The sequence below is a fragment of the Haliaeetus leucocephalus genome, unplaced genomic scaffold (assembly GCF_000737465.1).
Source record: "Haliaeetus leucocephalus isolate CR32 unplaced genomic scaffold, Haliaeetus_leucocephalus-4.0 Scaffold605, whole genome shotgun sequence".
Lineage (NCBI taxonomy): Eukaryota > Metazoa > Chordata > Aves > Accipitriformes > Accipitridae > Haliaeetus > Haliaeetus leucocephalus.
Genome location: NW_010973041.1, coordinates 3,460,165 through 3,484,955, shown reverse-complemented (window position 1 = coordinate 3,484,955; position 24,791 = coordinate 3,460,165). Strand labels below are relative to the sequence as shown.

Genomic DNA, 24,791 nt, shown 5'->3' with positions numbered 1-24,791 from the left:
TGATAAAGCTTACTTGCATAAAGTCAGTTTTCATTAAGGTACCACACACAACAATTGTTGAGGTATAAATTGCAATATTGCTATTCCAACAACCAACAAATAAACTTTCATGAAATAATTTCCAGGGACGGCTTCCAGTGCGATGGATGGCAATTGAATCTTTGAATTACAGTGTTTACACCACAAACAGTGATGTGTAAGTATGTTTTCAAGTGGTCGTTTTTTAATAAAGAAATATTTTTCAATATCAAGGAAAGTTTGACAGCCAAGATGAGGCATCCACTCTTAACTCAAAAAACTCAGCAGCTGTGTCAGCATGAGTGAGCAATGGAAGCAAAAATAAAACCCAGAAAAAAAAGTTACTTTTATTTCATCATCAGTGTCTGAACAAGTTCTGTGTTCACAAACTAATTGGACTTAGGCCACTACTTTAGCTATATTTCTCATTTGAAATCAGAATCCTCATGAATTCTTGGGAGACCCAGAGGAATTCAGTATTTTAGCCAGGAAATTGGAAGTGATATTTGGCAAAGCAATTCTGTAATAGCACTATTTGCTGAGAGCTCGCAGTCTGGTAAAGGACTCTGGTTGACGGACTCACAGTAGATTAATTTTGCTAAAGATCTCTCTCCTGCTTTCTGCTTCAACAAACCCTATCATTATACAAAACAATAAAAAATATAAAAGAATGAATCACACTTATCTGTATTCTCTGAATACTAGCAAAACTATCTACCATTTTAAAATATGCAAACTTGTTCCGTTCTTGTTGCACTCCATAATATCCCTCTGTTGCAGATGGTCATACGGTGTCCTATTATGGGAAATTGTTAGTTTAGGTAAGTATCTGAATTTTGTACTGCACAAATAAACCAATCTGAGCCAAGCCAGCTCCATTTACTCGGTCTGTTAAAAATTTATTGCTTTGCAACATATTTCAATTTTTCCTGTTTCATTCATCTAGATTTTATTTATCTTCAATATGCTTAGAAATGCAATTTTCAATTCAGGTACCATTCTAAAGGAGAAAACCATAGTGACCATGTTTTCATTGCACTATAAAACCTAGGCCATATCTAAATATAAAATCCAGCATAATGCATAATATATAGCCCTAATCCAATACGATTTGGGTTTGATAGGTGGCTTTTCCTCAGCCTTCCTGAGTTTTAAATCAAGACTTATATTTTAATGACTCAGGGGAGGAGCAAACATCTCCTACTCCAAGTATTCTCAAAGAAAGTTTTTGAACATTAATCTTCAAATAAAATTCAGAGTTCATTTCTGCACACACCTCTATTCATCATGTATATGATACAGCCTCAAACCATTCAAAATTACTGTGTTACATAGCTTTAATGATTTGCCTTGGAGTGTGCCCCATGGTCTGCTGGCCAAGAGATGAGTATGGACTGAGGTTCACATTGCATGGTGAACTAATCATAAGCTCTTGCTTTCTAATTTGTTCCCATCTTTCCTTACTAAATAGGTTTGTGCTAGATATGGATGGGAACTAACACACCACAGTGTAGAAAATCAAGAGTTTAAGTAATCAAATATCTGCAAAAAGGGGGCAAAACCAGCTTGACAGTAATAGCTCCAGGAATCCATACCAGATCTTATTAATACCATGCTAATGAAGGAATGACTTGCCTATTGCCATCAAGAGTATTGCAAAACCAGTTCAAATACAATCAGATGCAGGCCCTCAGAGTTGTAGAGAAATTTAGGCCAGTCCCACAGATGATAAAAGTTTATATTTGCTTTTTTTTTTTTTCTCTTCAATACTGCGCATTAAGCAGTATGGAAACATTAACAACAAAAATGTAGCTGCAAAATATTCCCTAATGTTGGACTCATTTATCTGTTACTAAGTCAGTCAGTCTTTTTCATTTCTGCTATGCAATTAAATTTTTTCTTATTAAAAACCCCTTGTGTTCATGACAACGGTTAAATTCTGCTTTAGGTGGAACACCGTATTGTGGAATGACATGTGCAGAACTCTACGAAAAACTGCCTCAAGGGTACAGACTGGAAAAGCCTCTCAACTGTGATGATGAAGTGTAAGTAACTGCCTCAGCAAAAAAAAAAAAAAAGAAAGAGTAACAACATCTGTTGCAGGAAATATATGATGTCTACAAGAAACTAATAAACATTTTTTTCAGAAACATAAAAACTACATTTTTAAAAAAACATTTTAAAAAGGGTGCACAACTGCAAATAATTACTTAAGTCCTTTTGTACCCAGCATGCACTGCTATTAGCCATGAACCCTCTCCCAGGCTCTCTGCTCCTGCCAGATATCCTGTGCTTTACACAATATGGCTGGGCTTTAGCTCAATGAGAGCTTTTTGATTATTCCAGAGAAAAAAAAAAATTCTTTTCAGACAGTAACCAGCTGTGGAAAATGTAACTCCAGCTATGTATAAATCCATTTTCCTTTGAAAAATGGAATGTGCACAATCTTCCAATAAACATGAATTTGCAGCTTTAACCTATGTATCTAAACTATGAAATGTTGGTGTTTGTTTTTTAAAGGTATGATCTAATGAGACAGTGCTGGAGAGAGAAACCATATGAAAGACCATCATTTGCTCAGATACTGGTGTCACTGAACAGGATGTTAGAAGAAAGGAAGGTAAGAATGAATCCCTAGAAAAGAATTAGGCCATGAATAATTTCAGTATAGTTTAGGCTTCTTGAGGCAATGCACCTTGCATCACACTCTTTCCATTTATTTCCTTCCCAGACCTATGTGAATACTACCCTATATGAGAAGTTTACTTACGCAGGCATTGATTGCTCCGCTGAAGAAGCTGCTTAAGACAGGAGGAATCTTCGCTCATCAATGATGTATTGAAGAAAACCAAAACTCAATCTGCTGGAGCCCAAAATGTGATGTGTTGTGTAGAACTGTGTATAGCTCTAACTGTATATAATATAGTAATACTGGTTTACTACAAATATGTATGTGTATATCACACGGTAATCTCTGCCTCCACAGGCTGTAGAAGTGTATATACTGTTCAGAGTAGGAATAGACTGAAGTCATGAAATCTGCTGTTTCATATGCAGGGTTTTCTTTTTCCCTAGTCATGTAGCTGTAGTGTATACACACATATTGTAATGCATTAGGTATTGCGATCTTAGATATTTTTTATACTTTCTAAGAGCTACTGATAGCAAAGTGGGTATCTTACAGCAGTATTTGAGACATTTCATTGTGATTCAAACAAAAATGCTAAGCTCAATGTGACAATGGGAGTTGCAAGCAGATGTCAATCCAGTATGCTCACCAAGGATAATTAATTATTAACTCCTATTTGAATGTAAAAGTGAGCTAGTAGAAATAATCGGTTCAAAAATTCTACTGACACTTGTAAGATACAAGGCATGCTATTGCTACTTCGTAGTCCAGTTTAACAGTCAGTGTTTGCCTATATGCAAAACATGCATATATTTTGAAGTGTTTAATGCTATCAGAGGCAGCCATTCAGCAATTATCATGAAGCATAGGACAGAGGAACATACTACATATTGTAAAACACATTTTTACAATTAGCCTGGATATACACGAGTCTTATTCAATTTGTATTTCATTTGATAATTTCACTGCATAACTATAAATTACAACCTATTATATACAAGCAGGGCTTGCTTATTTTTGCTTATTTTATCCCTTATGCAGTCTGCAGTGTCGTATGGCCTCTTAAAAATACTGTACTGAAATGCTTCAAAACAATTATATTTGGCCTGCTGGAAGGATCTTCTAGTCCTTAGATTAGACAAATAGAGGCAGGATTGGCCTGAGCTTCTGGCATTAAGTCCACCACATGGGATTCTGTGGACTTACCCTATACAAACTTCACATATTAGCTAACCACATGCTTTGCACATGTTCCCCTCATCCCCCCCCGACTCACTAGCTCATAACTGACCATCAGACCATAGTGACTTTCTATGTGGGTGGATCAGTTCACTCGACAAGATTTGCAGGAAGATGCCAGAGAGAGAAAGATAAAAAGGTTTCTCTTTCCCATACTTAGTTTGTAGGTGGGTATTTGGTTTGTTACAAGGCAGGGATATCACAGCAGAGTATAGAGTAAAATTACTGGCATACACCAGGCTGACTCAAACAGAAGAAGCACCAAGAACCTTATTAAAAGGGAATAAATCAACAAACAAGTGTGCTGAGATGACTTGTGTGGCCTTGGGATAGGCAGAACTTGCACTGTACATACAGTTGCTACAATCTGACATTCCCTGGATCAAGGAACAACTCCAAAATGGAAAAGAGAACCAAATTCCACTATATTTTTCATAAAAGACTACTTGGCTAGGCACTTTTGAAGCATGAGTATTGCATTTTGCAGTCCAACCAGGTTCCTACAGGACAGTGAGGTGAACAGGGATGGACCTCCACCTGGTGTTTACTAGGCTGCCTGGCAAAGCTAGCTAACAACTTCTGTTGGAACTGCTCCACTTTCTGCACAGAATTTTTCACAGGTCCAAAACAGCTCATTGTCTTACCCATCTCTAACAAGCAGACACAACCAACTATTCTGCTACTTGATGTGAACCCCTTCTTCTTTGGCAAACTTTTACTTGGACCAATATGCCACATAAGGAAAGAATCAGAGAGTCATTCATCAACCCAACAGGTCTTAATACTGTCTGCATTTTAAGTGCTCAAGTCTCACTGTAAATTAGCTGAAGGACATTTAAGTGTCCTTATGAATGTTCTTCATATCTTCATTTAACATTGTGGCATGCATCAACTTTATAATCTGCTGTAATGAAATTTAATTTTTTTTTAAATTGCCATTTAAAAAAATATGTAAAAAACCAGTAACTCCAATACACAGCTTAAGATGTCTCTATTCAGTCTATACATCACAGAAGTACAGCTATTTAAACATCCACTAGCTCTGTCAGAGTCTCAGATAGACTAATTCCTTCTGTACTTGCAACATGCACTGGGTATCCCAGGTTCAATAGCTGGATTTTACTGTTATTCAGTGCTGGAAAGCCCAGTTTATGGCAGTAGGTGGCACATAAAGGTTTTCAGCTTAACCATTAACAGGTCCTTCCACAGCACAATACTCAGATCCTATGTCCCCTCCTTTCCAAGTTTCTTTGCTGTCAAGAGCATAATGCTACCAGTGCCAACAGTTTACCATTATTCTAAATATACCATGTCCTAACATTCTTTATACACCTCCACCTATTTACACCTGCCAACATCTATGCACAAGCTTAGAGTACCATCACCTATTGCCCATGTTGATTTTGACCTCAGAGGATTAGTTTTCCCATATTCTCTCACATAGAGTTATCAAGCTCATACTCAGTACAAATATTTGGTTGAGAAAGAAAAGCATTTCAGACGAGTGGAATTGGCCATGCTATGAGGAGTATGTGATGCAGAATGACAGGTGGCTGCTTACAGTCTAGTGTTATCTATAGTTAAAAAAAAGAAATTATCAGACACCTGATCAGAGAAAGTGGGGCCTTTAAGAACAAAAAGGCAGAAACAAAGCCTCCACACTTCACCCCCAGGCATTCTCCCTCACCATCCTCAACTTCCATTTAGTGCAACAGCTCTGATTGTTCAACAGTCTGAGTGCACACAAACCAGAAAGTCCTTAATATGTCCAAGCAAAATTCAAGAGCTACAGAAGGACACGGCATGCTTGGCAGGAAAGCTAAGAAATGATCTGAGAACACATTACTGGCTAGTGTAATGCAGGGTTCACTAGACACCATCATGAGGGGAGGCGTAACAAAGACTCCAAACAAGCACCTTTACTCTCATTAGATTTGCTGAAAAGTAAGGTATAACTACCCTTGGGGATGTCTAATCCACTCAATGGCTGCACTTCTCCCATTACTCAGTAACCCGAAAGGAAGCACACATCTGGTCTTAAATGACAGGGATATTTAATTCTTACTTCTCTGTAGAAGTACAGATAGCACCTGACACAACTTAAAAAGTCAACCATAGCCCCTCTCCACTACCCAAATACAATGGTCAGGCACTTGCTGAAACTAAAAATACAAAATGGTGACTATTACATACATCTCATCAAAACATATAAATACCTGATGGAAGGAAATATGGCAGATGGAATTAGCCTCTTCTCAGCAGTACCCAGTGACAGGATGAGAAGCAGCGGGCATAAACAGAAATGTAGGAAATGACATTGAGAGTGGTCAAGCCATAGAAGAGGTTACCCAAACAGGTTATAGAGTCTCCAGCCTTAGAGATATTCAAAACCTGACTAGACACTGCAGAGGACTACACGAGATGATGTCCCGAGATGCCTTCCAACCCCAGCTATACTATGATTCTGTGAACTCTGCAAGACAGGGGATGGGAAATGCAGAAAATAAGCAGAGGCCCAGCTAAAGAGCAAGAGCAATTATATTACAAGGATGTAGTTCAGCTGTGGTCAAACACAAGTTTTCCCTCTTGCTGCTAATACCCTCCCTGTGCTGGCACACAACATTCCCTGCTCCCAACACACCATTTTGCCTTTCCCCGAGTCACATACTGATCAACCATTCCCATGTGCAAGGCACCTGGTTGGACACAGGGGAACACTGATTAAACAACAGCTGAAACAAAGCCAAACTGTTCCAGGCTGTAAGTCAAAATTCTCAAATCAAGCAAACCTAGTGTAATGTTACCTTGTACTATTTCAGAGCTCTTTCACATATTCACTTAATAGCACAGTATAGTATATGACACAGATGGTGATATTCCTACAGTAGGAGCCAATAGTTTTAGCAAGTCCCTCCATAAACTGTAAAGGTCCAATCAGACCACAGCAGTCTGTCACATCTCCAAAACATGAGCTAAGTTTCCAGCACCTGAAGGTGCTGGGTCAAGTTTTGCAGCAGTAAAGTCTGTATCATAAATATATGTGGGAATGAGAAAAGTAGGCTTACAGCAGCCAGCAGCAGAAAGATGACAGAGATATGACTCCAAGTTAAGCCACTGTTCCAAAGATTGACTGCACCTATATTCATACCACCTTTCATTTTTAGTGAAATTTCATTACCTCTAGCTTCTCTATTTTTACAAAAAAGTTAGTATCTAAATTTATTTTACTTACTGTGCATAGTATTTTATCCATTTGGTTTTAATAATTCAATAGTCAACTACAAGAAGTTATGGAGAAGAAAAGTCAGATGATGGAGGTTCCTTGGATGGCTTACAGAGCCTCAGAGTACCAGCTTGGTCACTGCTAATAGCTTGTTGGATGACTAACACAGGTTTTCTCTGCCAAGTAGAAACAGGCTCTACAGAGTAGACATTCATCTCTTTCCTTGGATTTACTCAAAGCCAAATAATAAAGACAACCTTCACTAAAAAGACCTACTTTCAAAGCTGGGACGATCCCTGAGCAAGTCTCTCCCCTTTGTAAAGAACAGGCCAAAGCCCCTTCTCTAAGCTGTAGTAGGGCCTGTATAAAGGACTGTTCAATTAATATAGAAAGAAGCATCACCTATTCTTGGGTGAAGGAAAAATCAGAAGTCTTTTTTTTTTTTTTTGACATTCTGAGCAGCAGATATAGGACAATACACAATGCTATTTCTAACCACAGCTATTGCCTGTCAGTGTCTTACAGGACAGGACACATCCCCCAACTACTTTAATGTGCAAGAAGTGATTTTTAGCAGCGATTTTTAACCTTCAATACAGATTTAGTCATGCAGTGTACTCATTCTTCAGGGCATGTCTGAGATCTTTACACTACTGGTCTATTCTTATAGGGCCCTCAGTCAAGACCATTTTTTCCTCACCCCTCTCAGCTTTCTTTGACTAATCAGTGCAAAGCATAACTTCAACTTAGAGCTAGTGTTGAACAAAAAACATGGTCCATTCTTACATTTTCATTTCCTTCTGTTCCCTTCACACAAAAATAAGTGGCAACAGACTTCAAAATCCTCCTTTCTGAGGGTAGCAGATGCTGAATCCTGTCTTAAGTGGGAGACAGGTAATTATAACCCAGAGTATAGTCCAATTTTAGCTGAAGCAGTAAACACATTTACTTCTTGTACTCTGCTTTTTAGGAACTCTTATAACTCAAAGCTTATTGTTTTTACAGTTGAAAGGCTCAACTTCTTTAAAAAGAGACCAGCTGATTCTGCTCCAAAAGAGGACACATTTCCACCGTTATGCCTTTTTGTGTCAGTCAGTACATTAAACGTGACTGTTTTCTCTCTCTCTGAAAGCACATGGGGAGGTAGACAGAAGAAGGAAGTGAAACGAAAAAAGAAAACAGTAATCTTAAATTTCTGCTGTGTGATTAAGTTTATTTCAGAGGCTGAACAAGGTGGAAACAAAAATTGTAACCAGAATTTTAAACAAATAGTGCTTTCACTTACTGCAAACAATAGCTAAGGATGATAACAGAAATAATACTTTTTTAACAGAACAGAAAAAAAAAGCATGGGCTTACTATTCAACACAAGAATTTACTCTGAGCATCTTACTTGTATTTTATAGATCTGTGTTTTCTCTTTCCTGTAGATACAGTCAAGTTTTCTCATTAGATTTTCCCATCAGAAAAATAATTGGTACTGAAGCATTACAGAGCAATGAGCTAAACTGAGGTCAATTCTCCCCACCATCTTCTTCCTCCAAAGCCATAATAATCACCATTTTCTCTTTTTATTGTCCTCTTTGACCTTCCAAAGCATTAGTTCCATACAAGCAATTGCATCTTCCCTGGAATTATGACCACAAACTAGAAGAGAACAAAAAAAAATTAGAAGTATTAGATTATGTATTTCTTTATAAAAGAATGGTAGCTTTGTTTATTAAGTTGAACAATTGTTGAGAATATTAAGACAGTACTTGGTATTCAGACAGTTTTTGGTGCAACCTCTTGCTACCAGGATTCAAGGTAATAACAACATGCTTCTAGCAGTCCAGTACTGTCTGGCAATATTCAGTTTCCCACTGCATCCACCAGCTTCAATATCCAACAGAGCCTGGATTAGTAGCCTAGAGTATCCAACATAGGTTGGTTTTCTAAAGACAGTTAAGTCATGTACTTTCAAATCAGAAGTTGAAATACTAACAGATGACAAGCTGGTTTTGCAACTAGATGGTAAGTTTCTACCTTGGTTAATTAAGGGCAATCTACTTGTCCTGATGTACTGAAATGCTCCACAAAATCTGAATAGAATGGAGTTAAAGGATTTAAGTTATATACAGTTATACATTTTTATTACGTTTGGTCAAAGCTTAAAAAGTCAATAACTTAAATTTACATATGTTTTATACAATTCCCATAACTACAAAAAGTATAGTAGAAAGGTTTTAATGCATTCTGGCTGGAAAATAGTAGTAGTCATTCAAACAAAAAATGGATACAATCCTCTTATTAGTTGGCACTTAACATAGGCATCAGAATACCCTTCCTAACATTAAATCAATACAAGAAAATGGTGGCTGCCAGGACAACAGTAGTTAACTACTGAAAGTTCTGAGCCCTCCCTACTGAAAGCTAAAGCTGCATGTTGGGGGTCTCCTAGCAACTTTAGGACAGGTAGAGAATAGACCTACTATATTTGGCCATCATCTTCATAAACAGAAATTTGACACAGCGTCAAATTGTCTCATTGGCTGATTTGACTATGTGTACCTCATTAAGTCCTATGTGAGCTGATCAAGGGAAATCTAAATCCTGTATGGTTTAAGTTATGTTAAACAAAGATACCATTTTGAGTATAGAAGTTTTAATAAAGGTACAGAACATCCAAGATAAACACGTTTGGGACTGGGGCTGGTTATTTAGAAATGAAAAAAGTTGTGGAAGAAAAATCTGAGATCATACAGACCAGCATTTTCATTTGAAGGTAACAAAAACCCCTCCCCACTGTTGCTGAGCTAGTGACTCAAAAGAAAAAGGTATTGCTTCTTTGCACTATAGCACTGCACTACTGCACAGATTCCACATCTACTGATTCCGCAACTGCTTTGGGCAGGGGAGAACACCACAATACAGTAAGCTGATATCAGGGAGAAAATAGTTTTCTTAGACTTAATTGAGATGTTCCATTCCACAAAGAAGCAGAGGAATTAAGTGCTTTCACAACAAAAGTTGACTCAATAGTCAAAAGTACAAGCCTCTAGCTTTCTCTTGTAAAACTTCAGTGCCAGTGATTTGAGATCATTTTTCACATGTAGCAGCCTAGACTGAGAAAAAAAGATCTTAAGGCATTTACAGACATGCAGCTGCAATTCAGATATCTACTGGCTTAAAGCAGTGCAGAATCTCCTTGAATGTGGAAGTGGTTATACTTCCCTCTCGGTGAACACATAATTTACACAGTCATGGTGATCACCTGCAACAGCATTAGTGTGCTACATTAATGCTTTCACCAGCATATTTTATAAGAACCACTCCTGCAATACCTATCTAGATTGGACATACAAAGAGTCATGAAAGCTAATGCAGGAGACTCATAGCTTTTATCTGTAGCAGAGAAGTTTATACCACTTAGTAACTTCTCCTATTCACAGAATCAGAAGACAGCTGGTAATAACCTTGCAAGTTTTAGTTTTCTCCTCTCCTAAATGCACCTTAAGAAATAACACAGAACAGTTGCCAATAATCAAATAGAAAAAATTTTGTCATTTGGATAAGAAAACAGGTGATCCTGTGAGTTTCCCTTCCATCCTTACTATCTCAGAGAAAGTTTCAATTTGCATTTGCTTTCCACCACAGTGTTGTGCATCAGACTGTCAGAGCAAAGGAAGTCAGAGGATATTATAAGCTTTGAGATGCAGCATCCAGCTACTCCACTGGGTATCAAAGGCCATCAAGTTTTGCTCAGTGTGACCATTTATGTATTCCCTAGGCAATGAAGATATGTTAGCAGAATAGAATGTTGTTGTCCAGAAGGCTTCACTGATAAAATCAAATAAGAATCTGTCAATTTATTAGAAAAAAGTATTATCTAAGATAAGATTAAAAATAATTTAGAATGGCACAGTCAATGCAAAACATATCTGTCAAATACAATGTTTCATAACTATTATATGCACACTGTAGAACAGATTTATTGATTTCTCTTTGACAGCCAACTCCTGTATCAGCTTGGATAAGCAAGTGAATCTTGAAATAGGTGTTAGCCTCATCACATTATCTTCAGAATTTTAAGAATGCCCCTTCTACAAGGGAGAGAAACTGGAACACTTGTATGGTGAACACTTTGACAAGCCAACTGTACTGGGGAGAATGAGTGAGAGGCTGTGTGATGCTTAGCTGCCATCTGGGGTTAAAGCACAACACCAATCATCTTACGCTTCATGTATATCCTCTGCTTTTACCATACTATTGAAGTAAAAGTATCCAAGACAAAGATTTAAATGACAGCAAGTATAGTACTACCTTTTCAGTTTTCTGGGTTATTCCTGTCTCCCATTTCATGATGTAATATACCGATTGCTTAATAAGAACCTCCACTCTTACCGTCATCTTGACGAATTTTCCTGAGGTAGTCAGCCACCAGACTTGTAAGTTGTCTTTTGTGAGGCAAACCTTGCCAATGAGGAAACACCACTGAAGTGTCCACTACTCTGTCATGAATTAGCTGGAAAAGAGCAGAGGCCACAGTAATAACTACACATCCAGTTAGTCTTGCACTTCCTTTATTTATTAAAGAAATCCTATCTGGCATCTAAACCATTTCCTTTCTCAATAATATGCCCAAACTAATCCCTGAGCTCCAGATACTACATCATCTGCCCTCTGTTCCTCTATTCATTATAGAATGGCAAACTGTGGGGCAAGAACTGTGGAAAAATTGTGTTTTACAGTGATTTCTGTACACTCCATTGACATTTATTCACTAGTTGTAAATATACAGTGAACATGATTAATTCTGGTTTTAGACAGCCAATACCATACTGCAAAGTCTCATTTGCTTTGGTCTTTAGATATCACTAGCAAGGAAGCCTATGAAGGCTAAATTTTAATTCCTTCATTACTAATAATCACAGAATGGTTAAGGTTGGAAGGGACCTCTGGAAGTCATCTTGTCCAAACCCACTGCTCAAGCAGGGCCACCTAGAGCTGGTTGCCCAGAATCATGTCCAGATGGCTTTTGAGCATCTCCAAGGTAGAAGACTCCACAGCCTCTTGGGACAACCTGTGCCAGTGCTTGGTCACCCTCACAGTGAAAAGGTGTTTCCTGACGTTCATAGGGAACCTCCAGTGTTTCAGTCTGTGCCCATTGCCTCTTGCCCTGGCACTGGGCACCACTGGAAAGAGCCTGGCTCATTCTTGTTCACACACTCCATTCAGGTAATTTATACACATTGGTAAGAGCCTTCCTGAGCAGATGGTTATGTTTCTTATGGAATATTGCTGCCTTTGATATTTAATAGCATAATCCATTCATTTCTGGTACCTAAGGTAATTACCTGACAGGCAGCATAATTGTTTACAGAGATTCTAAGAGCAATACCTTAGTATTATTTGAATTGTCACTGCCATTTATGCACTTGCCAGCATGAGTTCAGCAAGATCAGAAATCATGCAATTCTAGATTTCTGTGAACCCATAAATAAAGGCAATGTTATTCAGTGGTGATGTATGGCTGCATACTTAGAAGCATAAAACAGCAAACTAGGAAGCCCAAATGTTAACATCTTTACCATACTGTGTTTGTATACACATCTCTTCCTTCTCTGAATGTAATATTATCTTTAATACAGCTATCATTTAGCAATCAAGTATATTTCATTCTTTTTTTCATACATGTTGATCTGCCAAAATGCAACATTCTTTTGCTTTTTAAAATCAATTAGAACACATTAAAGACAAGTAGTCACCTCTTAGAATTGGCTTAAACCAGGTTGTTTTACCTTGAGAGCAAATAAGCCATCTTCCAAGCTGTGTCCTATTAAAATTGTATCTGCACTGAACAAGTTTAGCAGTATTGCCTGTACACCCCGAAGAGATGTTGTGGTATTCTTCAGATCATTCTCTGTTACTCCAGAGAGTCTAAAGACAGATTTAGAAGAGCTTCATTAACAGAGACACTAAAAAATATCTAGAAGAACTAGGTTTATGGTAGTCATCCCCCCAGCATCTAAAGTTAACACTAGCCTTTTGAAATCACACAATGTTGAAGACAACATAAGGCATTTTTCATTCTCTTCCTTTTCACCTAGGTAGCATAAGGTAATCTAAGCTACGTGATATTAACTCAGCTCTACCACTATAAGTGAGCCTGTTTTTTAAGCATAGACCAAAGACAGGGCTCTGTCTTGCAGACAACAACGTTGCAGCAAACAAATGTTGCTGCTGAAGAAGTAGGAGCACTTTATGTTGGTGCTCCCACTTTTTTTACAGTGATGCTCGAAACCTGTTTCTTCTCAGAGCAGTTGCAGGACTTCAAAGAACTAACAGGAATCAAAAACATGTCTTCCAGGTCTCAATGACAAAACCCAATAGAAAGATCAAATACAAGTCATCTGCACTAAATACAGCCAAATCTTGTTAAGCTGTACAGTCTGATGGCCTCAGTGCATGGCTTATGGCTATACTGCTTTTCTGTGAGATGACATTTACAGATTAAATTTGCATTTGCCTCTATCCCCTTTGGGAATTTAGTAAGTTCTGAGAGGTTTATCTTAATTTTTTTTTTTGAAGGAAGAGGAGAAAGAGTCTTCAAATACAGAAAAAAAAAAAATTTGAACAAAAAGAGGCAAAACCAAAAATCCTACTTAATTGAGCCTGTAAGAACCAAAGCCTCATTCCTGATTGAAGGTCTTTGCTTTATGTTACTAGAAATACACATTTGAGAGACATATTTTTTTCTTATATAGTTATCTGCCAATTTATAGACTAATTAGCATACCTTTTATCGTAGTCTACAATTTTACCATCTGGTTTAACAAATGTATCATATACAACCTGTAGCTTAGCGTTGACCACTGCCACTCTAATTAGTTCCAAGCCATGGGTTGTGTAACACTGAAGAAAAGTAAATTTAATGAGCATTTACACAGCAATGTTTCCCCACGTTATGTAAGTTGTACAGAAAGCAGAACTGGCTACCAACTCAACAGTTCCAAACAATTTTGCTCAATGCACACTCAACACTAAAGGTCTAGTTACATAGAGTTACTAGTCAGACTGAAGGTCTAGTCATGTAGAGTGACTAGTCAGAGTTCTGCAGACCTCTCAGAAAGAGGGTGCCAAACTACTACAGTTAGGAAATTGCTTCATAAACAATATAGTTCTCTATTATCTGAACCAAATTTTTTAGGTTGCTCATACCGTCTCGCAGTCTAGAGCATATACACCATAGTTTCCATCAACAGGTGGCGATTTAATTAATGTCTTCATGAAGCCTTCCAATTTCTTCTTTTTCCCATCATGAACATGAAGCTGCAAAGTTTCCATTAGTATTTAAGTGCAAGTTTACTAGATATATCTTACCCAAATTACCAGACAATTTGTTTCTCTAACAGACTTAGGAGCATATATATACTTCCTGTCAATATTTGCCACATAATTTACTAAACACTTGTAAGTAAACCTAAAAGACTTCTACCAAACCATTCACAGAAAGCTATGACTCAACTTTAAATCAAAAGGACACAGAAAGCAAAACTGAGATACTGCATTATATAAACCTTCTGAAAACATTTTTCCTACCTTTGCAATCTGACATCCATCAGACCCAACTGCTCTATCACAGCAGCTATAGCGTTTTTCCATGCCACCAGGAACTGCCAAGAAGAAAAGTTGAAAATTGAGCAGCTTTTCCAGCAACTAGCAATGGCAAAACCAAATCAGTACACTCTTCTTCTCAGATTTCTCTTCCATTTTCTCCTGAGACTCCACTTTGGAAAGAGGCAAGTCCCACCTATGCCAAGATGACAAGCTACATCATTCCCTCCTGAGACAAGGTTTTCCATCAAAAAAAAGAAATACCAATGAATGGGAGAGAGAAAGTTGTAGTATGCTTTAGAAGGTTTTCCCCGAGGGAATTTTTTAATGTAGCATCTGAGTATTTAACATGTGTCTCAAAAGATTACAAGGTTCACTTAGAAGTCAGTGCAAGGCCACACAATTAACATTTTTCTACTGTCTTCCCACATAGTTTTATTAACATCAGTGTATTGGTTTTGTGTGGCAAGGTTTTGGTAGCAGGGGGGGTTACAGGGGTGGCTTCTGTAAGAAGCTGCTGGAAGCCTCCCCTGTGTTCGAGAGAGCCCATTCCAGCCGGCTCTAAGACAGACCCGCCGCCGGCCAAGGCCAAGGCAATCAGCGACAGTGGTAACGCCTCTGGGATAACATTTTTAAGAAGGAAAAAAGGTTGGGACAGTGAGACACAGCTGCCGGAGAGAGGAGTGAGAACATGTAAGAGAAACAAGCCTGCAGACACCAAGGTCAGTGAAGAAGGAGGGGGAGGAGATGCTCCAGGCGCTGGAGCAGACAGAGATTCCCCTGCAGCCCATGGTGAAGACCATGGTGAGGCAGGCTGTCCACCTGCAGTCCATGGAGGTCCACGGTGGAGCAGATATCCACCTGCAGCCCGGGGAGGACCCCACGCTGGAGCAGGTGGGTTCCCGAAGGAGGCTGTGACCCCATGGGAAGCCCGCGCTGGAGCAGGCTCCTGGCAGGACCTGCGGATCTGTGGAGAGAGGAGCCCACGGAGCAGGTTTTCTGGCAGAACTTGTGACCCCGTGGGGGACCCACGCTGGAGCAGTGTGCTCCTGAAGGACTGCACACCGTGGAAAGGACCCATGCTGGAGCAGTTCGTGAAGAACTGCAGCCCGTGGGAATGGCCCACGTTGGAGAAGTTCGTGGAGGACTGTCTCCTGTGGGAGGGACCCCACGCTGGAGCAGGGGAAGAGTGTGATGAGCCCTCACCCTGAGGAGGTGAAGCAGCAGAAAATAACGTGTGATGACCGTAAACCCCATCCCTGTCCCCCTGTGCCGCTGGGGGGGGCTTGGTGGAGAAATCCGGGAGTGAAGTTGTGCCCGGGAAGAAGGGAGGGGTGGAGGGAAGGTGTTCTGAGATTTCGTTTTATTTCTCATTACCCTACTCTGGTTGATTTGTAATAAATTGAGTTAATTTTCCCAAACTGAGTCTGTTTTGCCCGTGACAGTAATTGGTGAATGATCTCTCCTGTCCTTATCTCGACCCGCAAGCTTTTTGTTATATTTTTCTCTCCCCTGTCCAGCTGAGGATGGGGGAGTGATAGAACGGCTTTGGTGGGCAGCTGGTGTCCAGCCAGGATCAACCCATCACAATCAGCTTTCCTACATTTATGGCATATTCATAGAACACAGGCTTTACTAACTAGCCACATTCCCCAAAGAACAGCAGAATGTATCTCAGCTGAACCTTGTACAAAAAAGTTTCATACTCTGATCTTGTTCGGTTTTGACATGACATGTTCTAACTTTTAACAGCTTCCACAAAGACTGAATGCCAAGGATACCTACCTTTTTGTTCCAATACTCTACCAGAATGATAGCTGCATTCTTCTTTACGTCTATGTTCTCCTGAAGCAGTAACAGCATATACTTCACCACACCTACAGCACAACCTTTTGAAAGCTGAAAAAAAGCAATGAACAAAGCATATTTCCTAGCTGGCTTGCCATAAAGTCAAAAAATGCTGAACTGAAGTATAAAAAAAGTTACATGAACAGTAATTGCAAGAGCAGAGTATCAATAGATAAGCAGCCTCCCAAGATTAGCCATGTGTAAAAAAAACCCGAACAAGTTCCTCTGTAGCACAATAAGAAATTCAAGTTTACCTGCAACTTCTTCCATTACTATGTTGAACCAAAAATTAAAAAAGACCTATGAAGCTGCATTATTTAGTTATGAATTTAGCTGTGAATTCACTCGTAGTCCAGGCACTAAATACAGAACACTGACGTAATGTATAATTTTATACCTGTGTATTTTACTGTCCTGTGAACTACTGACTGAAATTCAATTTTGTTGCAGTCTAGTAAGCACTTACCATCATATACAGTATTTCTTAGAACCCCACTAAGTATAGCATGGCCATTTTTTTCAGGATTTGGTCGAGGGAAGTTATTTTCCTTCAGTTGTTCCTCAGTCAGAAGATAATTTGTTAAAAGTTCATATAAAGCATTGCCTGTAAATGCTAAAACAAAACACAACCAAAAACCTAAAAGTAAACAAACTCAAAGCTTAAGCAATATTAGAACAAATATAAGCAGCACTTAAATATCCTAGTACTTCCAAAATAAAACAAAACTGAAATTACAAGATGTGCATTATAGTTTACATACAAAAACTATATGCTTGTACCTCAGAGCAATTAGGAGTTAGAGGTGAAGCATTATTCAAAACAAAGACACTAAACAATAGGGATGTTAACTCAGTAGCTATCCCAAAAAGGCTAGGCAATGAGCCTTCATATATAAACAGGGAATTGTGTTGGAAACCCTTGCAGTGGCTAATAGGTAAAGCTTGACCAAAACCAGAGCAACATTTTCATGCTAAAATAAGCCCTTTTATAGGCTAAAATTGAGAACTGACATCCCCCTTCCCCCTTCCTTACCTTTCTCGTCCTCTGACTTCATGGATCCAGCACCACTGGAAGATCTGCTGTTACAAAGTTGCCCTGAATGCAGGAAAACAGATTTTTAGCATTTCTTCTCAATTTTAGATTTCCTGTTAATATCCTAAGCAAATATTTATAAATCAAACCACCAATTTCATGATATATTTCTACAAAAGGATTTAAATATGCAGAAATATCTTCAGTAAAGTTAAACTAAATAATCCTCTTAGGACATTTCTCTGTTGTTCTGATTTCTACATTTACAACCCGTTTAAAAAAAAATCTTCACTGAAATCAAAACTACCATGATCCCTCAGCTTCTTGAGAGTCTTCACAGCAAGATTCAGGTACATTTTTTTACTGCCACAACGATCATAAACAGATTGCTCTTCTTTCATGGCCTATATTTAAAAAAAAAGAAAGGAGACTGAGTGTTAGTGGAGTACTGTATGTTCTACAAAAAGCACTGCCATTTAGAATCTGAGATTCTGAACCTAGAGGAAGATACACATGCAGGCAGTGCCCTATATCTGATGTGCAACAGGAGACACGAGGTCAGATGGATGAGACATCTAAAAAGACAAATTCAGTACTTATGAAGCAAAGATCTGTGGGGGAAATCAGTGGTCCATCTCCGAATTTAAATCTAATCCTTGTGGGAATTTGAACACTCTTAGAGTAACCATTCTGGTGCCTACAGACAGCTTTTTCTAATCCTGCTTCAAAGGAAGCGTTATTACTTTTTTAGGCCAAGAAATTTTTCCTTAATTTTCTTTCTGTAAAGTCATAAGAAACTGAGGTGAAAGGAAGGTCTAGCACCTTTTACCTATGAAAAAACAGACATGAAACAACAACTATGTTCATTAATTTCCTAGGGGAACTAAAATGCTTCTTCACTGGTCTTATTTCACTGTTTACACTATCTGCACAGTCAAAGGAGAAGCTTATTTCAGGCATAAACACTTCTTAACAATCACTACAGCAAATACAATTCACAAGTTACAACCTCTAAGCAGAGGAAAAGAGAAAGTGGAAAACTGATGAAGCTGAGAAATAACACAGGAGGAAGTTAAAGGGAAGGTAAAAGAAACATTACTCAGTGAGAAGAAATCAGGGATACTAAGGTAGGCTGCATAATATAAAGAACACATAGTAAATGGCAGAGTAGTAACATCTGATGTTTTACAAGCTTTCATTCAACATATAATTAAATACACATACAGAGTCTTATCAGGACACCTCCATAAATTCTTTTGATTTCCAGCATGCAAGAAATTTAGATCACCTAAAGGTTAAGCTCAGGATATTTACGCCTGTCAGACTATATCTGTTGGCTATAAGCTTGAGTAGCACTTGGTGTGGTGTAAACAGTAAATACAAGATCAAAGGCTCAAAATAATTGAGAGATTTATGGTTGTTCTTCAGACATGTTTTCCTCCTGTTCTGAATAGATCTCATTATTACATTCTATTCTTCCTGAATAGAAGTCAGTATTACATGCCAGGAAGCTTCCAGTATTCACAAGAAGATTTTTATTTTGCATTTGCAAAAGAAAAACTTTCCCTTTTTAATATTAAAATAACATGTCTTTTTGGAAGCTGATTGGCAGTGCTGAAGACAAAAGTTTTCACCCAGAAAAAACTGAAACTGATTGATAACGCTGGCAAGTATAACATCAAGTACATTTTAACTTCCGCTTACTGAAAAGTCTGAAATATTTGCCTTAAAAATAATTAAATAACAAAACCCACTGACACATTGTGCAAGATAAGACCTACCAACTTAATTTGGAAGAGGAATTGAAAGATCCATAAAACATTACAAACCTTGTTAAAAGCCTCATTCATTGAGCTACAAGATTTGAAGCATTCTGAAAAGAAAACCTTGACATATCGCTGTCTTGTCTGTAGTGTTACTTTGACTCTTGATTGTGGGACAGAAGACCTTTGCCAACTAGGAACCTTAAAAAAAAAACAGAAAACAAAAAACCCCATACTAATGGGGTCAATATGTAACAAATAGCCCAAAGAACTAAAACCAGTTCAGACATTCTTTTGCCCAACCTCAAAAAAAAAAAAAAAAATCAAGCATTGCTGAATACCTATCCAGAAAACTGGAATTACACATGGCAGGGAGCCAGAAAAAACCTTCAGAAATAGTAGCTATAGAGGTTTTTCCCTGCTTGAACTAAACTAAATCTTCTGCTCAAAATTTTGTGAGGTATTAAAACTAATTTTAAACTTCTTTTTTCTTAGAGAAAGTTCAGTCCTCCAGCAAGCACCAGCAGTTCAGTTATGATTTAAGTCACACTCTTCATCTGGCCTTTATTTCAGGCAGCACTTCTCTCAAAGCATAAACTAAGGACTCAGTGAACTAGACTGAAAAACATGAGTTTATTTTTAGGAACTTAGAGTCTTTGTTAGACAACACAATGCAGAGTTTTTGCTTATCACAATATGCTTATTTTAAAATAAAGCACAGAATTTAAAATCATCACATTCAAAAATCTGACAGTAAGTTAGATTAACCATGCCACCATCACACCCCAAAAGGTCTGAACACTTACAAAGATGCAGTGTGTATCAAACAAGGAGTAATCTGTCTATACCACATTTATTCACTAATGAAGATCCTTTAAGAGCAGCATTTAAATGTGTGTGCTACTACCAAGGAGAGAGTAATTTCTGCATAAAGGGAACAAAGGCAATGTGTATCATTGTCACAATCTAGTCTCATCATTACTGAGGCCTGCAGTATTCTGCTTAGGAAACAAGAAGATACATACTGGAGATAGGAAGCACAAAGTAATCTGTACTTAATATACTAGAAAAATGTCAATAACCAAACTGACCAAAGCCGTAACATTTGACATTTTTAATTAGAAAGCTAAACTCTGATCTTGTAATTTATCTGACCCCAGGAATCTTCAGTGACCTCTGCTTTAAAAGCAAAGGTAGAGTTATTTTTCTGAGAAGAGAACCTTACGATACTCTGCCACTGAAAATTACAAAGCAAGGTTGGTACTAACAAACCAAAATATGCCTGCATTAACTTTTTGACAAGTTCCTTGAAAGCCCTTTAATTTATAAGGGTACGTCTCACGAAGTCAAATAAAGCCTTTCATCACATATCATCTGCCACTATACATGGCAGGAAGTTTTAAGGAAAAATAACCAACATGCAAGCACGACTTGACTGAAAACAAACTAGTACTTAATTCTCCCATCACAACCACTTTGATTAACAATTTATATATTTAATTGCTTACATTTGTGTAGTGCTGGCTAGTACAACCAAGGAAAATGAAAATAGAATTTGCATAGCAACTCGATTGAAGCACACAGGAAACAAAGTAATTTTTTTAAAAAGCTATAGTAGTATATCACATTACCAGGTCTACATTGTAAAATACTGTTTGAAATCAATTGCATTTTTTTCCACTTCTGTTCCCATTCATATATCCAAGTTCTGCAGCAGTAACTCTACAGTACCTTGCATGATACAGGAATAGTCCTTTTGACTGAACCACCAGAACCTCTGCAGCGCACTGCTGTTGCAACTTTTCGTGCTGGTGGTACACACAGTTGACCCCTGCTGGCTGCAGTGGGCTGAACCTCAAACAAATTTGAAGAGGCTGAAACACACAGAAGATACAGACTGAATCTAAAAATCTAATGGTAAGTTTTATTATTTAAATTACATTAATCTGGAAAACAGGTATTTCACAGCTCCTTTGTTAAAGCAGGGTAATAGTAAACGAATGCATGGAAGCAAACCTGGAATTTCAGGAAACACATTAAGACTTCACTTCTGGCAATAGATTTTAATGCTAAGTGTTCTCCAGTATTCTTGAGAACATGCATCAGTTTGAAGACATTAGAATAAAGCAGCCACACAAGTCAAGTTAAAAGACACTTTCAAGTTATAATGACTATGATTTTTAAACACCTACTTGCCTGCCTTCCCTGTTCCTTTCCCTTCCCCTACAAAAAGCATGATAGCAAGAAAAAAAGAAAAAAAAAATCAGGAAAACCACCATTCTAGCCTCATTTTCCAATGCAATCAGTAAGTGCCCTGAAGTATTCCTTTGCCTTTTCAAAGTCAGGAAAGCTACAGATCTCAGAAATAAAAATTTGTCATGAGATTCTTGAACCATTCTGCTTAACTTTACTTGCATCAGTACCTATTATGCAGCAAGACACATATGTACAGCATGAGATACACTAATCTATTTGTTATTCAGAAAGAAAGCATACACTGGCAGAATGACTCAATTTTATGTGAAGATGTTTTACAGCATCTGTAATAAAAACACATGAATTAAACTAGGCAGCGGTATTTTATTAAATTTAGTTGCTAGGCAGGTTACCTTGTAAGCATACATTTAAAGTGACAGAACAACTGGAGGGGAAACACTAACTAGTATCAAATGCTGAAAATAACTTCTACTCCAGTTTTCCACACATGAAAGACAATTTAAAGGGAGAAGAACATATGACTTTCAAATCACAAGATTCAGAAAATTGTTTCAGAATGTCTGAATGCATCAGACTAGAAAACTAACAGTTGATATCAGTTCTAAAACAAAACTCACCAGATTTCTTTTTTTATTCTTTCAACTCACGTATCAGAAGACTCTCAACAAAACAAATGTTTTTCAGGATTTTAGTCAAAACTGTACATGTTCAAAGAACTTAGCACAAAGTACTTGTTCCCTTTCCACTATAGCTACCAAGACTTCAGTTATAACCTTGTAGTTGGATAAGGCATCTGTCTGCACAAGCTAAGTGCTCACCATCATTCAACTCACAGCTAACATACACCACAACAAAAATGAACACATTCAAGTGATGCCTAACTGAAGCAAAATGAAGTTTAGTTTGTCAAACCTACAGATCAATCTGTCATACCTGTTGGTCCAGTGCTTGGAAATTGAGTAGCTGACAATCTAGACTTAGTTTTCTTCTGTTCGGAAGTTGTAGCAATAGAAGCTCGACTCCTTGTAGCTTTAGCTGCAGACTTCACTGTCTCCCAGTGGGCCTGATGAATTTCTGCATCATGACCCTGCTTCCAATGAGAAGTGTTGAACGGTGTCATTCCTTTTTTTTTAGGTACCTGATATGCATGTACACAAAACGGAGTTAACATTCAAGCAGTTCTAAATCACAGCAAGATGGTGTTAACGTTAACACACTGCTTCTTAAAACTGAATTTTGCTATCAGATTCAGAGCTCAGCATGCTGTCCCTGGAAGGAAAACACAGAGTTAAAAGAGCTCAGAGGTCGTGGAGGGGGCTTAAAGAATTATGCCTATTAACATTGCCACCGAAAGCACTGTAAAAGCAGAGAAAGCCACAGCCACTCTGCGTTTCCAAGTGCTGTATCTGTAATCTCATGGTACAAGCCTCTACTCCAAACTTACTTTTCAATACTCACTATCCTCAGCTGCCCTGGGCAACAGCTTACTTCACCTGCATCAGTAACCAACTCTAAATACTACAATATTTGCTACAACTTTTAACAGAAGCATTGATGAGAGTTTTGTTCTAATTTCAAAATATTTTTACAACTAGATTACAAGACTCAGACAACCTGAAGTTCAACATGAGTCTACACGTATTAAGTAAAGCTATGTTCACCTTCAGTTTATTACAAGATTGTAACTCACATCAAATTTTGCCGTGTGTGCAATTCTTCTCTTTTTTGCAGGAACATTTACTTTGGTTTCTAATAAATTAATATGTTCATTTCTTCTATGAGCCTATTAAAAACAGCAACAGACTATTTAGACCAACTGTTATGAAGCTCTAGACTTTAGTAATATCCTCATGACCCATTTATTCCGATGTTTCAGGATATTCAGTCAAAAAACTCACCAGAAAAATTACATTTGCATCAGTATTAGACAGTTATCTTACATTTAGAACAGTTAAGCCACAGTGCTTTGAAGCTGAGGCAGTGGTACTCAAAGTTCCTACACTAGTTTATAAAAAGAACAGGAGACCACTGGCTACACAACCACCTCTCAAATTTTGCTTATTTCAGTAAAAGTAAAAATGGCTACCTCAAGCTAGGGAGCTATTCAGAGCTATTTTCTACTTCAGGAAACATATATTGTCAAACCAGACTAAAACGTCGTTAAGTGTTCCTCATGACTTTGTCTACTGGCATTGAAGGCTCAAATATTTAACCTTTACTAACACACATTTTGGACACAGTATTTGAACTTGACTATATATCACATCCCACCCTCATATGCTCAGAAAAAAAAAAAAACAACCAATCCCTGAAAGGGAAGAAAAATACCTGCTTATCACTGTCCTTTTTTTCCTTTGGTGCTTGTCTTTCGAACTCTTCAAAAATTCTCCGACACTCCTCTAAAGTATTATCATCCATTTCAGAGAGCCCTGTGTCCTCCCTACCGGGTTCCATTTCCTCAACAGATGAGCTCAGCAGAGTTCTTTCACTTTTTTTCTTGTTTAAGTAATAAGTTGGATATGGGTACATGTCTTCTGGGCTGTTATTACTGCAATTTACCTCTATGCTCTGGCTTTCCTCTATATTTATTATTTCTTTATAAGGTCTTCCAGTTGTACTTTCATCTTTCGACAAGTGACCAGTAGACAAGATGGACCGTGTTACTCTTCCACTGCTCACACAGTCTTCATTAATAGTATGCTCCTGAACAAATGCTTCAACCAACATATACGTTTCTGCATTCTGTTGCTTCAGAATTCCCTTCTGCATGTCTGCCTCAACAGAAGCAGCTGAAGATGTATGTTTCTCATCAGTATAAGCAAGGGCATCTCCTTCCTCCAAAACCTTCAATGTATCAGTGTCTACTTCAGGCAAATAAATCTCATTTGCTTTTGGAAAAACATTGCCTGGTATTTCACGCTTATTTAAACCTTTGCTATTCTTCCACAGAGTGAACATTTTCTCTGATTTTTCTTCTGTACACTCAAAAATGTCTGCTATAGTACTAACACATAATTTTTCTTCACGTATTACAGCAGCCAGTTCTCTGTCCCTGTTCCCCTTTGTACGGTTCCTACGTATTTCTGGCTTTTTATTAACAGGTTGTGGTGGCACATCAATGACAAGATCACATTCGTCATCAGATTCTTGAAGTTTTATTTCAATTTGCACTGGGGAAAAGTTTGACCTGTTTGTGTATTCCTGTCTGCTCCTAAACGGAGACAT

General features: G+C 38.0%; 2 protein-coding genes across 2 annotated transcripts in view; one reads left to right on the top strand and one right to left on the bottom strand.

Moving 5' to 3' along the window:
• Positions 1-2,988, top strand: part of TEK (TEK tyrosine kinase, endothelial) — a 39,442-nt gene extending 36,454 nt beyond the window's left edge. The window contains exons 19-23 of the mRNA XM_010578127.1: positions 126-196; positions 799-839; positions 1,967-2,063; positions 2,539-2,638; positions 2,750-2,988. Of these exons, the coding sequence (XP_010576429.1) occupies positions 126-196; positions 799-839; positions 1,967-2,063; positions 2,539-2,638; positions 2,750-2,824 (384 nt within the window). The 3' untranslated portion in view covers positions 2,825-2,988. The remainder of the gene's footprint in view (positions 1-125; positions 197-798; positions 840-1,966; positions 2,064-2,538; positions 2,639-2,749) is intronic.
• A 5,676-nt stretch (positions 2,989-8,664) lies between these two features.
• LOC104838438 (RNA exonuclease 1 homolog) lies at positions 8,665-24,791 on the bottom strand. The gene is made up of 11 exons (XM_010578176.1): positions 24,126-24,791; positions 17,894-17,990; positions 17,587-17,649; positions 17,020-17,166; positions 16,491-16,604; positions 14,691-14,764; positions 14,310-14,420; positions 13,888-14,003; positions 12,890-13,028; positions 11,493-11,613; positions 8,665-8,756 (listed from the first exon to the last, which is right to left on the bottom strand). The coding sequence occupies exons 1-11, from the start codon at positions 24,789-24,791 to the stop codon at positions 8,665-8,667; spliced, it is 1,740 nt and encodes a 579-aa protein (XP_010576478.1).